The sequence below is a fragment of the Lissotriton vulgaris genome, chromosome 9 (assembly GCF_964263255.1).
Source record: "Lissotriton vulgaris chromosome 9, aLisVul1.2, whole genome shotgun sequence".
Classification (NCBI taxonomy): Eukaryota; Metazoa; Chordata; class Amphibia; order Caudata; family Salamandridae; genus Lissotriton; species Lissotriton vulgaris.
Window position 1 is genome coordinate 65048827 of NC_141697.1, and position 14020 is coordinate 65062846.

The 14020-nt window shown below is 51.1% G+C and overlaps 1 protein-coding gene across 5 annotated transcripts in view; it reads left to right on the forward strand.

The window, feature by feature from the left end:
* Window positions 1–14020, forward strand: part of RYR3 (ryanodine receptor 3) — a 1864151-nt gene that overhangs the window by 1567431 nt on the left and 282700 nt on the right. For all 5 annotated transcript variants that reach the window (XM_086937034.1, XM_086937032.1, XM_086937031.1 and 2 more), the window contains one exon: window positions 4370–4474. In XM_086937034.1, coding sequence (XP_086793160.1) covers window positions 4370–4474 — 105 coding nt within the window. The remainder of the gene's footprint in view (window positions 1–4369; window positions 4475–14020) is intronic.

A 14020-nucleotide genomic window follows, 5' to 3' on the forward strand; every position in this document is an offset into this window, starting at 1 on the left:
TAGCCTCCAATTGAGTGCTTCCACTGGACTCTATAAGGGACTACATAAGTGACCGCTTTACACCTGTAGCCCTGCCTGTTCTCTCTACTGGCTCCATTCCATATGGTATCACGTACACCTGCTGCTGCATGTGGTACCATATTATTCACCTATTGACTTTGACATTGACAGTTCGCTTTTAGGGCTCGACCTCTGCAATGCGCTTGCGCATTCAGAGGTCGAGACATATAGGGGCTTAACCAGAGTTTAACCAACCTTGCGATTTGCTGCTGTGCCCGTGAAAAGCCAGCTCAATGCGCAAGCGCATTGACCTAAAATGCGCGTGCACATCAAAGCCAGCCATCTGTTCCCCAGCGTGGTGCCTCCAGCAGCTCTTCAAAGGTATCCGCTCCAGCATTTATCCTCCCCTAATTATTCAGGGCCGGCCGGCCGTGCTTTCACTTTGTCTCTGTGTTTCGCGTCTCTCCTCCCCCCAGTGTACACGCCGGCTGCTGCCTTTCTAGCACAGATTCACTACGCTTGTGCCTCTATTCAGTAAAACTCGTGGCTCACATCTGGTATTACTTTCAATCTTGTCTTTCTGCCTGTAACCCCTGACCGGCTTCTATTCTCTGCTCATCTCTCTTCTCCATGCCTTTCCAGCTCCCTCTCTTGAGCTCTACACTCTCATCCTACCTACAATTTTCTCCCTTCGCGCTCACTTCTAAATGTTTTCTTTGCTTTTCTCGTCTACCCTTATTTGACTGTCATTCTTTTCCTCGCTTACAAATGCGTTAACCCTTTAGCCCGACTGGATGGAAGGAAACGCTGGCTGCTAACTTTCTAGCACAGATTCACTACGGCCTCTATTCAGTAAAACTCGTGGCTCACATCTGTTATTACTTTCAATCTTGTCTTTCTGCCTGTAACCCCTGACCGGAAACGCGTTAACCCTTTAGCCCGACTGGATGGAAGGAAACGCCCACTGCTGCCTTTCTTGCACAGATTCACTACGCTCGTGCCACTATTCAGTAAAACTTGTGGCTCACATCTGTTATTACTTTCAATCTTGTCTTTCTACCTGTAACCCCTGACCGGAAATGCGTTAACCCTTTAGCCCGACTGGAGGGGGGACTCCAAAATAAATCATTCCCTTTCATAAAAATTATATCGGTCACAAACCGTTCTTTCCAAGGCCACAGTAGTAACCAGAAAACATGCTGTGTATTTTATCTACTACATGTTATAAGGCATTGACACTAAACACAAGTATTTACACAGTACAGTGGTCCCTAGACAAAGGAATATTCTGTGAAATAAATATAGACTAGATAGCAACTATATTCATTGTCCAGCCGGACAGTATTTAATTTCTAGTAAGTAAAATGTAAAAAGGAATTAGTGTGATACAAGCAGGACACCAGCCGATGCCCAACTAACACACTTAAGAAAAGACAAACAAGAATTTACAGGCAATTCAGATAGTCTGTGTATCACAATTCACAGTCAGACAATACAATTAGCACACTATTGCTTGCGTACATTAGCATAATTCGTATGCATATTGTGTGACAAGGTCGACGACGTTTCGAACCTTATACTTATTCAAGGTTCATCTTCAGGACAAACAATGCATGCCTTCTTATTTGAAAAAGTCAAGATTAACTTTATGGCCCATACTGCTGGGCTGGTATGAAGAGCCCAAGGCCAGAATAATACCGTGGTAGTCCGCCGGATATATAGCACAACAGCAATACACCGTGATAGGGGCAGTACGGCAAGGTGCAAGGAACGGGTCGTCAATGCGGTCCGCGTTCGGGGAAGAATTACCCACGAAACACAAGTATATCATGGTTTATACTTTGTAGGCAGATTTATTAGCCTGATATTCGATTTAGTGATATTTTTCCCCAAATGGCGAATAGTTAAGGATGAGACCTCAAAATAATTAACCTAATCAGGATTTGTTTTAGTACCGTTTCCAGACCAGGCGTTGGGTTTTCATATTGTTTCATGCGTCTGGTGCGCTGACTTCACGACATCTAAAAGTAAACAAATGTGAACACGCTGTTTATGTTTTGAAAACCGTGCAAAAAACTTACAGAGACATGCTTCCGAAAACCTCCGAATAGAATGTGTTTCCAAGAAGTGTGTGTAATAGGAAGCATTTAAAATGTATCTTCTATTCGTCGTTACTTCCGTTCTATTGCTTTGCAGTAATGCGAAGCATCTTCCGTGATACACAGTTCGTGAGCAATGGGAAGGGGCGGAAAGTACTCCCAAGAGCAGTGCTGGTGGGTTGAGCTCTTTGCATGTGAGAGGTGACGTAATTCCCAATGTGTCATCAGTGCAAGCAAATACCAAAGGTTTGTGCTGTCGTACACATTAAGCCAATGCTATAACTTAACGTACACGTGCAAACCAACGTAAGTACATATTACCAGAGGCAAAGGGAGATTCTCTTGTGATAAATGCGGATTGCTTAATGTTAGCTTACATTCGAAGTAAGTCTGCTCTTCAAAGCGAAACTGAAAACGGCTAGAGGCCATTTACAGTGCGAGCTGTGGGCTTAGTATTCTTAGCTGGACACCAAAGGAAACAATTGTGTGCATTCTTTGGATTGCATCACTCAGCGCTACCCCAGCATCCCTCAGCGCTACCCCAGCATCACTCAGCACCACCACAGCATCACTCAGTGCAACCACAGCATCACTCAGCGCAACCACAGCATCACTCAGCGCAACCACAGCATCACTCAGCGCAACAACAGCATCACTCAGCACCACCACAGCATCACTGGTTCAAATATGTTCTTTCAATCTTTCAAGCTGTTTTCAAGCTTTCACGCTTTATTACAAATCACAAAAAGATGTTAATATTTCACTTCTGTTCTTGGATTTTCGTCACAATAAAAAACACTGAACATAATCTTCACAAAAGTTATTTACAAAAATTTAAGCTACTGCCATTACAAATTAAATAAATTATTTAAGTATTCCTTATTTAAACAAATTAAAAGCAGTGTTATTTGTAATATCAATACATCTAAGTCACGTAAATGCAAAACATGTTGCATTACAAATGCTATAGGTGTCACATTTGCGTAAGTTATAACTATTGGCATTGTAAACGACAAAGCTATTAATTTAACTATTTGAAAAAATAATACGTTAAAAAAATAAACATTTATAAGACCAATAGCTCAAACTTTCCTATTGCGAGCCCTATTGTATTTCCAATGCTTGTTGCTCTTGCTGTTCCCTTTATGCCCGCCGAGTCCAGAAGTAGCAGGGTATGTGCGTGAATTACCAAGAGGCACGCCAGGGGTGATAGCTGGCACCCCTGGCCGCCCTAAATTGACTTTGATGCGTGGCCTAACAGTCAAAATGACTGTGCGCTGGATCCGGGGACGTTCCCGCCTTTTAAAGGTTCCTTTTCAGGGTTTCTGCTTGATCTTTTTTTGCTCTTCCTGTGACTCCCCTTCTTAGTACTTTTCCATTGGACCACACACACCCAGGTCACCTCTCAGCCACACACAAAGTTTGTCCTAATCTTAAACAAATTGGCTTCCTGCTGTGAACTGTTGTATGGTCAAATCAAGCAATTTGACTGAGAATCTCTTTTTTGAGTTTGGAAACTTGATGGCGCAGCTGCCGAACGAATGTTTGGACTTGTCTGCAGTAAAACCATATCATCAGGCGCGCTTTCCTTGGTCGACTTGTGACTAGACTAGACAGAGCACAAGTAAAAGGAGTAGTTTGAGTTTAGTCCAGGCCTCTTTATCCAGCTGTCTAGTTCTTGAATTATCTATTGAGTAAGTACTCCTATCTTTTGCTGAAGCACTGCTGTCATTGTGGGGTTTCCGACTTTCGATGATATTTCTGACCTGAATTCGATAATGTCGTCCAAATAAGCAGTGTTATAAACCTCATGGGCGTGGCCATTGGAGTGGAATGAGATTGCCTTGTATTGATTGCGTGGAGACATCCTTGCCACCTAGTTTCACAAGACCTAGCATAGAAATGTACTGGACATCCGGCAAGTGTGCTGGGACCCCACAACCGAGACATACTATAAGAGACACTGCCATGGGATGGGTTACAGAGACGTAAAGTCTTAGAAGGCCTTCTGTCTCGTTAAGAGGTCCTTTAAGTTCTCTCAGAAGCACTAACTAGTGGGGGAATGCTCATCTCCTCTTTGAGTAGCTTGTTCGTCCAATTGTTGCCCAGACATACTTTGCTATCCAATGGTAAGTGAGCATGATAGGTCGACCAATCAGAACCAGTCACACACTGACCTTTTACTTCGACTAGCTGTCTTTATTGAAGCTTAAACAGAAAAAAGTCCAGCTTTCCCTTTCTTCCCTGATTCTATTTTCCTTGTCTTTCAGGGCCCTTGCATAGGGAACCAGCAGAGCCTTGCGCACAGTAGACTGTGGGATGCTGTGGTCGGCTTCCTCCATGTCTTCGCCAACATGCAGATGAAATTGTCTCAGGTACGTCCTAGTTTCTTCTACACTGCCCTGGCTGTGGCCGGGCTCCCACCTGACGCCATCCACCCTGCGGGCTGCTCTGACCAGTCTCCAGGCTGTGGCCAGAGGGATGCAGACTGTTTCTATGATATGCTGTTCTGGGGGCAGCCTAGCTTCCACCTGACTCAAACCTTGCTCACGCCTGGCTCCATCTTGCTCCTGTCTGTCTTTAGCCAGGCTGGGCCTGGCTTCAGTCTTGTCTAGTTTGTGCTGGTTTGTCATGGATTGGCTGAGGCCTGGCCTGCTCTACTTTGCAATGTCTCCTGTGTGCCGGTCTGCCACTGACTCTGCTCTGCAATAGTCTCCTGTGTGTCTAGGAATGTACAAAATTCACAAATTCCTCATTACGGGGCCGATTCACAGAACTAACTTAAGACAAAATCCTAAACTTACTACTTTTGGTATTCACAGAAGTTAGGATTTAGTCTTAAAATTGTCTTAAGACAAACTTAAGACAGACTTAAGACAAAATCCTAACTTAAGTCTGTCTTAAGTCTGTGTTAAGTTTGTCTTAAGACAAACTTTTTTTTTTTTTTTTAAATTTTTGGAAGACCTTTATTGATAAGAGGTTACACGTACAATCAAGCGCACAACCCGAAGGCTCAGAAATGTATTACATATCAATAAGGCATGTCCGTCAGGATCCATTACAGAAGCAGTGAGGTCTAATTTTCAAATTAAATCTGGAGGATAAGTGGCATAAGGATATCAAAAAGCAACACATCGGTTCCGGGCACATAAAATCAGGAGAAAACAGTATACAATGGAAAACATTCCCAGAACCACATCTTGCCACAATTGAGAATTATCATAAAGAGCACAATTCGGGAAGCATAGCTAGCAGCAAGCAATTATCAAAACGCAGTGTCCCAACCACAAGAAGCAAGGGTCTATAACCAGATCGAGAAATGACACAATGTGTAAAAATCCCCAATCGCGCAGAACCCCCAATCCCAAGAAAGAGAGAGATATATAAAGAAGAAGAAAATAGAAAAGAAGAAGAAGATAGAGGGCCATAGACACACAGAGTTACACAAAACACGTCCCATCCCCCAACCCCCCACCCTGCATACCAGCGGAAGGCCACGGCCCACCCCCCCCATAGGCATGCCTGTCGCCCCAAGAAACCCCCAAAAGCGGGAAGAACGTAGAAGGGCCATAGCACCAGCCCCTTGTACACCCCCAACCCCAGAAGCAAGGGCCCACTTAAAAGAAACATGGGCACCGACATACAATCACCCCAACCACCCGTGGTCTCCAGTGCAATCAATAATCCGCTTTGGCATCAAGGTCACAAAGAAGTGTCGTGAATAGGCAACAATCAGCCCTGGCCAGTACGAAAAAAGGTCAACAATGTACCCCACATGCACACAGGTGATGGCAACAGATCCGCAGTACCAGGAGGGGCAATCTTGGTTCGAGCCAAAGACCAGAGTAAGGACTCAGGAGTGTCCCCCCAAGACAGAACCGCAATCCGCACAAAGGCAGGGCATTGGCCAGCAGGCAAGTGGGCAGTCGGCAGGAAGGAAAATGGAGGAGCAAAATCGCTGATCTTGTCGTTGCGCTCCCCGGTCCATCAACATACATCCTGCGCACCTGGGAGACCTCAGCTGCAGCAATCGGGGAGAAATCGGGCTCGCGTTCCACAATGCACATTACTGTATTCAATTGTTCCACAGCAGGAGAGATGGTGAGCCGTGAGATGTGTGCAGCCGCCCGCAGGTCTTGCAAGTCAGTGTGCCAGTCTCGGAGGGCCAGCTAAACAGCCATTAACGTGGGCGCCATGTTTGCACTTCCAGCGCTCAAGGACCTCAAGCCACACACGCCAAAGAAATTCCGTCCCCCCGGCGGCCCGGCAGCAGCAAGCAGTTCGCGGTGTATTAAGAAACAGGGATGAGGCACACGCAAGCTTCCATAAATGCGCAGCGCTACACGCCTCTCACCACAGTCTGAGCAGAGTCCGGTCGAGGCAAGCTATTCTGCCGTCCGATCATCTGCTCGAAGTCGCCGGCACCAGCAGGGTGTTTACACCTCGGTAGTCAGTGTTGCGTCGTGGCGAGGATTTCAGAGAGCGGTTTCAGTTTCACCACTCGGGCCGCCGGATATCTATGGCCGATGGAGGCCGGTGTTCACGCTGTGCGGGGCGGCTGCGTCGCTACGCGAGGTCCCGGCTCGCACTGGAGAAAAGGCCGAAAACTTGCAGACGGCAGTGCTCGGCCGTCAGAGGCCGTGCGAAGGTCGGAGTAACGCGGCCGGGCACCGCCGCGGTTCCGCTACACTGGGCCGTGGCTGGGGTGCAGGATCACTGCCAGGATAGCATCGGAGGTGAGGGCGAGCTGCGGAGCCGGGCTTCTATGCGGCCATTTTGGCCGCTGTCTTGGCTCCTCCCCTGTCTTAAGACAAACTTAAGACAAAATCCTAACTTCTGTGAATACCAAAAGTAGTAAGTTTAGAATTTTGTCTTAAGTTAGTTCTGTGAATCGGACCCTACATTTTTATATGAATTCTATGACATTTACCGCCGCCAAACTGTACTCAATATTTTACAGCAGGAGACTGATCCGAACAGAAAATGTCTTTGGGGGGATTTCCCCCATGCTTGCCTCCCCTGCACGGGTATACACTATACTAAAGTAGCGGCTCTAACGCCATGCTGCAATGCAGGAACTAATGTTATGCTAATATATCTTTGTGTCTAGTCACTCCCTACTCCACTATGGTCCAGTAACCATCAGAGCGCATAGCAGGCTTCTTGCTGTACCCAGGAACCCTCCCCATGCTAAAGAACTAAAGCCCCTGAAATGAAACGTCCCACCCCACTGCGGTGTAGGACCCCTGCCGAACTGTAAGAACTAGGCTCCCCAAATTCATGTGTTCCGCTCATGCTGTGATGCAGGGTCCGTACCTGTACTAATGAGTATGGCCCATAAATCATGTGTTCCTCCCATGCTGTGATGTAGGGTCCCTACCTGTACTAATGAGTATGGCTCCTAGATCATGTGTTCCTCCCATGCTGTGAAGCAGGTACCTGTACTAACGTATAGAGCTCCTAGATCATGTGTTCCGCTCATGCTGTGATGCAGGGTCCCTACCTGTACTAACGTATAGAGCTCCTAGATCATGTGTTCTGCTCATGCCGTGATGCAGGGTCCCCTACCTGTACTAAAGTGTAGGGCTCCTAGATCATGTGTTATTCTCATGCTGTGATGCAGGGTCCCTACCTGTACTAAAGTGTAGGGCTCCTAGATCATGTGTTCTGCTCATGCTGTGATGCAGGGTCCCTACCTGTACTAAAGTGTAGGGCTCCTAGATCATGTGTTCTGCTCATGCTGTGTTGTAGGGTCGCTACTTGTACTAATGTATAGGGCTCCTAGATCATGTGTTCTCCCCATTCTGTGATACAGGGTCCCTACCTGTACTAATATGTAGAGCACCTAATACCTGTACTAATGTATAGAGCACCTAGATCATGTGTACTATACTGTGATGCAGGGTCCCTACCTGTACTAATGTGTATGGCTCCTAGATCATGTGTCCCGCTCATGCTGTGATGCAGGGTCCCTAACTGTACTAACGTATAGAGCTCCTAGTTCATGTGTTCCGCTCATGCTGTGTTGCAGGGTCCCTACCTGTACTAACGTATAGAGCTCCTAGATCATGTGTTCCTCTCATGCTGTGTTGCAGGGTCCCTACTTGTACTAATGTGTATGGCTCCTAGATCATGTGTTCCTCCCATGCTGTGATTCAGGTTCCCCTACCTGTACTGATGTATAGAGCACCTAGAGCACGTGTTCCGCTCATGGTGTGACGCAGGGTCCCTATCTGTTCTAATGTATAGAGCACCTAGAACATGTTTCCTCACATTCTGTGATACAGGATCCCTACCTTTACTACTTAATAGGGCTCCTAGGGTCTCAAAATCATGTGAACCACTTCATTTGTGGGGCTGAGCCTCCGAAGATACTAATGTATCAGGGCATAAAAATGAAGTGTCCGATGCCCGCTGTTGCATTCCTGCCTATACAAATGTATTCTGGACCCTTGACTAGTGCAACCTAGGATTCACCCCACACTAATACACTAGAATCTCTGTGGATCTAATGCCCGCCCTTGCTGAGGTACCGGATCCCTGCTTACATTTATGTACTAGCCCCCCCTAGATCATGTGTCACTGTGGTGCAGGGGAACTGCCTATACTAATGCAGTAGGGTCTCGTGATCATATGTGACAGACAGTTTGACATGTTCAATTTTTGCAGCCTTAAAAAAAGGCTAATTTGCCAATGTTTATAGAATGTATTACATATCTGAAAGAGACACGTTAGTGATAGATTCCTTACCTTAGAATATCCCCAGGCGTCAGACTGGATCCGGAATTTTTGCGTAGCAATACCCCTGCGCGTCGGTAGGCGTCGTCTGCGGCTCGGCGTCCGTCGTCGGCGTCGTTAGCGCCGGAATGCAGTCGTCGGAGTACTTAGACGCTGCCCATGCGCGCTGACGTCAGTTCTTCTTTTTTCCGCGCCAGCTAGCGCAGATCCGGAGAAGCTCTACCCCCAGTCAATTTTTGACTGAACTTTTTGATCTTTTGATCACTCTTTTTTGTCGAGTCTTCGACTCTATCGGTGCCGGTAGGGCTGCCCGGGTTTAAGCCCTGCTCGAAGTGCGATCGACTGATGTCGGTCACGGACCCCCATCGCTGGTGCCTGAAGTGCTTAGGCCTCGACCATGACGATCGAACCTGCTCCGACTGCCGGGCCCTGACGGCGAAGGCTAGGCGGGAGCGGTCCCGCAAGCGACTCGAGCTGAGGCAGTCGGCCCCGCGCCGCTCCAGGTCCCGGTCCCGGTCCCGGTCCCACGGGAAGTCGAGGGACAGGTCGCGAGGTCGGAGTCATCGAAGCTCCGGGAGTGGACACCAGTCGTCAGGTTCCAAGTCCTCAGGTAAGAGGCATGAGAGGTCAGAGCGACGTCATCGGTCCTCTGACCCGCCCCGACGCTCGCACGATGCGGCCGGGGGCTCGGGCGACACCGCCCATGCGGCTCCGCGGGAGTCGCTAGCATCGCCGCCTGCCCCACACCTTCGGGTCCCTGGGCACAGCGCGACGCCGGAGGAGATCGAGCGGTACCTCATGCCCATGAGGTCCCCCCTTCCTCAGTCGGTTCCCGTGACGCCTTCGGGCCCAACGGTTCCGTCTGGAGGTCCTAACGGGTCGGGTGCTTCGGCCCGAAGCCGTCGGGTGCTTCGGCCCCGGCGCCGCCGGTGACTTCGGTCTCGGCGCCGCAGGACCTCACCGGATCCGGCTCCGGATCAGGGGCGTCTCCGGTCGACCTTACGACCTCACCGGCGCCGTCCCCACAGGTGTCGCCCACGGCGCCCACTGTGGTTGCCGTCCCCAATGTTTCCTGCGGTCCGACTCAGGCGCTGGAAGGGCGCCGCTGGGCGCCGATTCCGTCGGCCTTTGGAGATTTTTATCTCCACGAGGAGGCTGTGTCTACTAATCCTGGTTTACAGGACACAGGTGACGAGGAAGATTGGGAGGGGTCCGAGGACCCTTTGGCACTGGATTGCCAGTCTCAACAGGACTGGACATATGAGCTTGGGGAGGCCAGTGGTCTTGACACTTCGCCAGACACTGGATTTAGCTCCCCTCCGACTGTGGCTTCGGAGGCGGGCTCTACATATAGTGTAGTGTTGACGAAGGCAGCTATGGCCTTAAACCTTAAGCTCCCCGTCGCGGCCGTGAGGACTAACCTCCTCACAGAGGTCCTCAAACCGCAGTCAAGCTCCAATGAGCCTCTACTGCCATTCAATGAGGCCTTGTGTGACGTTCTTGTGGGCACTTGGTCCAAGCCCGCCACAGGTCCGCCTGTGGATAGGAACGTGGCCAGACGCTACCGCCCGGCCCCGGGCGACCCATGCTTCTTGTCCACCCACCCCACCCCCGAGAGTCTGGTCATCCAGGCCTCCAACTTCCAGACCGCATTCCCGTCGGCCCCGCCCGACAGGGAATCCAAGAGATACGAACAGTTCGGGAAGAAGGTGTTCTCGTCTGTTAGCTTAGGGCTGCGGTCTGTGAATACCGCCTGTCTCTTGGGCCGCTACACCCACACTCTGTGGGACACGGTTGCGGAGGTGCTGCCACAATGCCCGGAGGAGGTCCAGGCTAAACTCGGCCAAGCCCTTGCGGAGGTCCGAGATGCAGCACGTTTTTCTATCCGGTGTGGGCTGGATACAACGGACTCACTGGGCAGGGCGATGGCAACGACAGTGGCGGTTCGACGCCACGCCTGGTTGAGGTCCGCCAACTTCTCGGCCGATGTCCAGGCCACACTCCTGAACATGCTGTTTGATGGCCGTCGCCTCTTCGGCGACAAGGCAGACCATGCGCTGGAACGTTTTAAGGACTCCAGGGCTACGGCCAAGTCCTTGGGCCTCACGGCTCCACGCCAGCAATCGGGTGCCTTTCGCTCCTTTCGTGGCCACGGAAGGGGCACCCCCCCACGTACTGCCAGCCACGCGCCGCAGAATGTTCAACAGCGCGGTGGCGGACGTGGAAACCGCCATGGCGGCGGTCGGGGACCACGGCGAGGCCAGTTCACACCTCCCTCAGCAGCACCCGCCTCAAAACCTTCCTAGTCCGAGTTTTCAGGCCCATGTGACGCCTGTGGGAGGCAGGGTTCGCCATCACCTCTCCCACTGGCGCACAGTCACTTCGGACAGGTGGGTGCTGCAGATCGTCCGAAGGGGCTACTCCCTCCCCTTCGAGGCGTCCCCTCCACCCATGCCACCGCAATGCCACCGCAATGACACCGCGTGTTGGGGGATCACTTGCAACTTCTGCAAGAGGAAGTCACGGCCCTCTTGGCCAAGAGGGCCATCGAGCGCGTTCCTGGGCCAGAAGTAGGGTGTGGATGTTAATCCCACTACTTCCTGGTACCCAAGAAGGGCAAAGGGGGCCTACGGCCTATCTTGGACCTACTGAATGTCAACGGCTTCCTCCGGACGGAGAAGTTCAAGATGCTGACTTTGGCTCAGGTCCTGGCTGACCTGGACCCGGAAGACTGGGTGGTAGCGTTGGACCTGCAGGACGCTTATTTCCATATCCGCGTCCTGCCGGCCCACCCGCGTTACCTGCGGTTCACGGTAGGCCAAGAGCACTTTCAGTTTACCGTGCTCCCCTTCGGCCTTACCAGCACCCACGGGTGTTCACGAAGGTGATGGCGGTGGTCGCAGCTCATCTGCGCAGGCAAGGGATGTCAGTCTTCCCCTACCTCGATGACTGGTTGTTGAAGGCGAGCTCGCCACAGACAGTCGTCAGCCACCTCCAGACTACGGCCGACCTCCTGCACTTGCTGGGGTTCCCCATCAATGTGCCGAAGTCGCACCTGTGTCCCTCTCAGAAGCTCCTCTTCATCGGAGCGGTTCTCGACTCGGCGCAGTTTCGGGTTTACCCGCCCGAACAGCGGGTTCGGGATATATAGGCTCTGATTCCCATCTTTCAGCCGTTATCCCGAGTCTCGGTCAGGTTGACACTGCGGCTTCTGGGGCTGATGGCCTCCTGCATCCTTCTGGTGTATCACGCCAGGTGGCGGATGCGGGCTCTGCAGTGGGACCTGAAGTTTCAGTGGGCCCAGCATCAGGCAACCTGTCCGATCATGTCTTGATCTCTGAGGGCACTGCGAAACAACTGCAGTGGTGGCTCACGGACCGCGACTGGGTCAATGGCAGATCCCTCTCCCTACCCCACCCGGAGCACGTGGTTGTGACGGACGCGTCCCTCCAGGGCTGGGGAGGCCATATGTGAGAGGTGGAGATCAGAGGCCTCTGGTCTCCGGCGGAGTCCCGGCTCCATATCAACATGTTGGAGCTGCGGGCGATTCTTCTAGCACTGAAGGCATTCCTTCCCTCTGTCCGGGGGAGTGTAGTGCAGGTGTTCACCGACAACACCACCGCCATGTGGTACTGCAACAAACAAGGCGGAGTGGGGTCGTGGACCCTATGCCAGGAGGCTCTGCGCCTCTGGCAATGGCTGGAACATCAGGCGTGACCCTGGTGGTTCATCACCTGGCAGGCTCTCTGAATGCCAGGGCAGACGAACTCAGCCGTCGGTGCATGATGGATCACGAATGGCGTCTGAACTCGGACGTGGCGCAAGGTCTCTTTCAGCAATGGGGAGAGCCTTGGTTAGATCTATTCGCCACAGAAGAGAACGCGCAATGTCATCAGTTCTGCGCGTTGGAGTTTCCAAGGCGGCACTCGCTCGGAGACGCTTTTCGTCGCGAGTGGAGTTGCGGTCTATTGTACGCCTTTCCGCCTATACCACTTCTGCCCAGAGTGCTGAAGAAGATCAGGCGCGACCGGGCCCAGGTTATCCTTGTGGCTCCGGACTGGGCACAAAGATACTGGTATCCCGAGCTACTCAGCATGTCAGTCGATCCCCCGATCAGTCTGCCTCTTCGGGAGGACCTTCTGTCGCAGCAGCAGGGGATGGTGCTGCACCCAAACCTGTCCAGTCTCCACCTACAAGCTTGGAGATTGAGCGGCGACAGTTGAGGCCATTTGACTTGCCTCCTGAAGTCTTTGATATCATTCTGGCAGCCAGGCGTCCCTCCACAAAGTCGGTATACGCCTGCAGGTGGAACAGATATGTGGCATGGTGCACAGCAAAGGCTGTGGATCCTCTCTCTGCCCCTCTTTTCGAGGTTCTTCTCTTCCTTCTTTCTCTTGCCCAGCAGGGCTCTGCTCTGGGCACTCTTAAAGGGTACCTTTCTGCTCTTTCCGCCTTCTTAAGGCAACCTGATCAGCCTTCCTTATTCAAGTCCCCTGTAGGAAGGTACCTCCTGACTATGGTTGCCCCCAACTTTTTTTTCCTGTGTTTTAGCTGGTTTTTGACATAGTCGACCTGGGGCCCTGCCAATCAGGACCCCAGGCCTACTGCTCTCTCTGTAAAATGGATTTCATGTACCCTAGGTGCATTTCCAATTGGTACTGGGCCACCCTATCAGACCCTGTAACTCAGGGCATGGGTGTACCCAGGGCTGCCAGGGGCTGCAGCATGTATTATGCCACCCCTGGCTGGCCTCCTAAATTTGACACAACTGGCTGCATGACAGCTGGGGCAAAGTCGTGTAATCACCCTTTGCTGTAGATATAGTATACCTATATCTAACCCTAAAATGGACACACAGATTCCTATCAGTCACTCCTATGGCAGGCCTTAACAATCCTGAAGGCAGAGTGCTTGGAATCGTGTGAGATGGTGCTCTGGCATGAGCTGAGCCTGCCTGCAGCTTGCGGAATCAAGTCCTAATAGCTGTTCCATGATATCGCATACCATATACTCTTAAGTGCATTATAATCCTCGCGGTTAAATGCTATCTTTGGTATTGCTTTATCAAAACATGTCGAGTAAGGTGTCATACGAATTGGAATACTAACCCCTCGCCAATTCTGGCGACGGGGTTAGCATTCCACCCTTCTAGAGGGACACGGCATGTATGTAACTGTGAACCC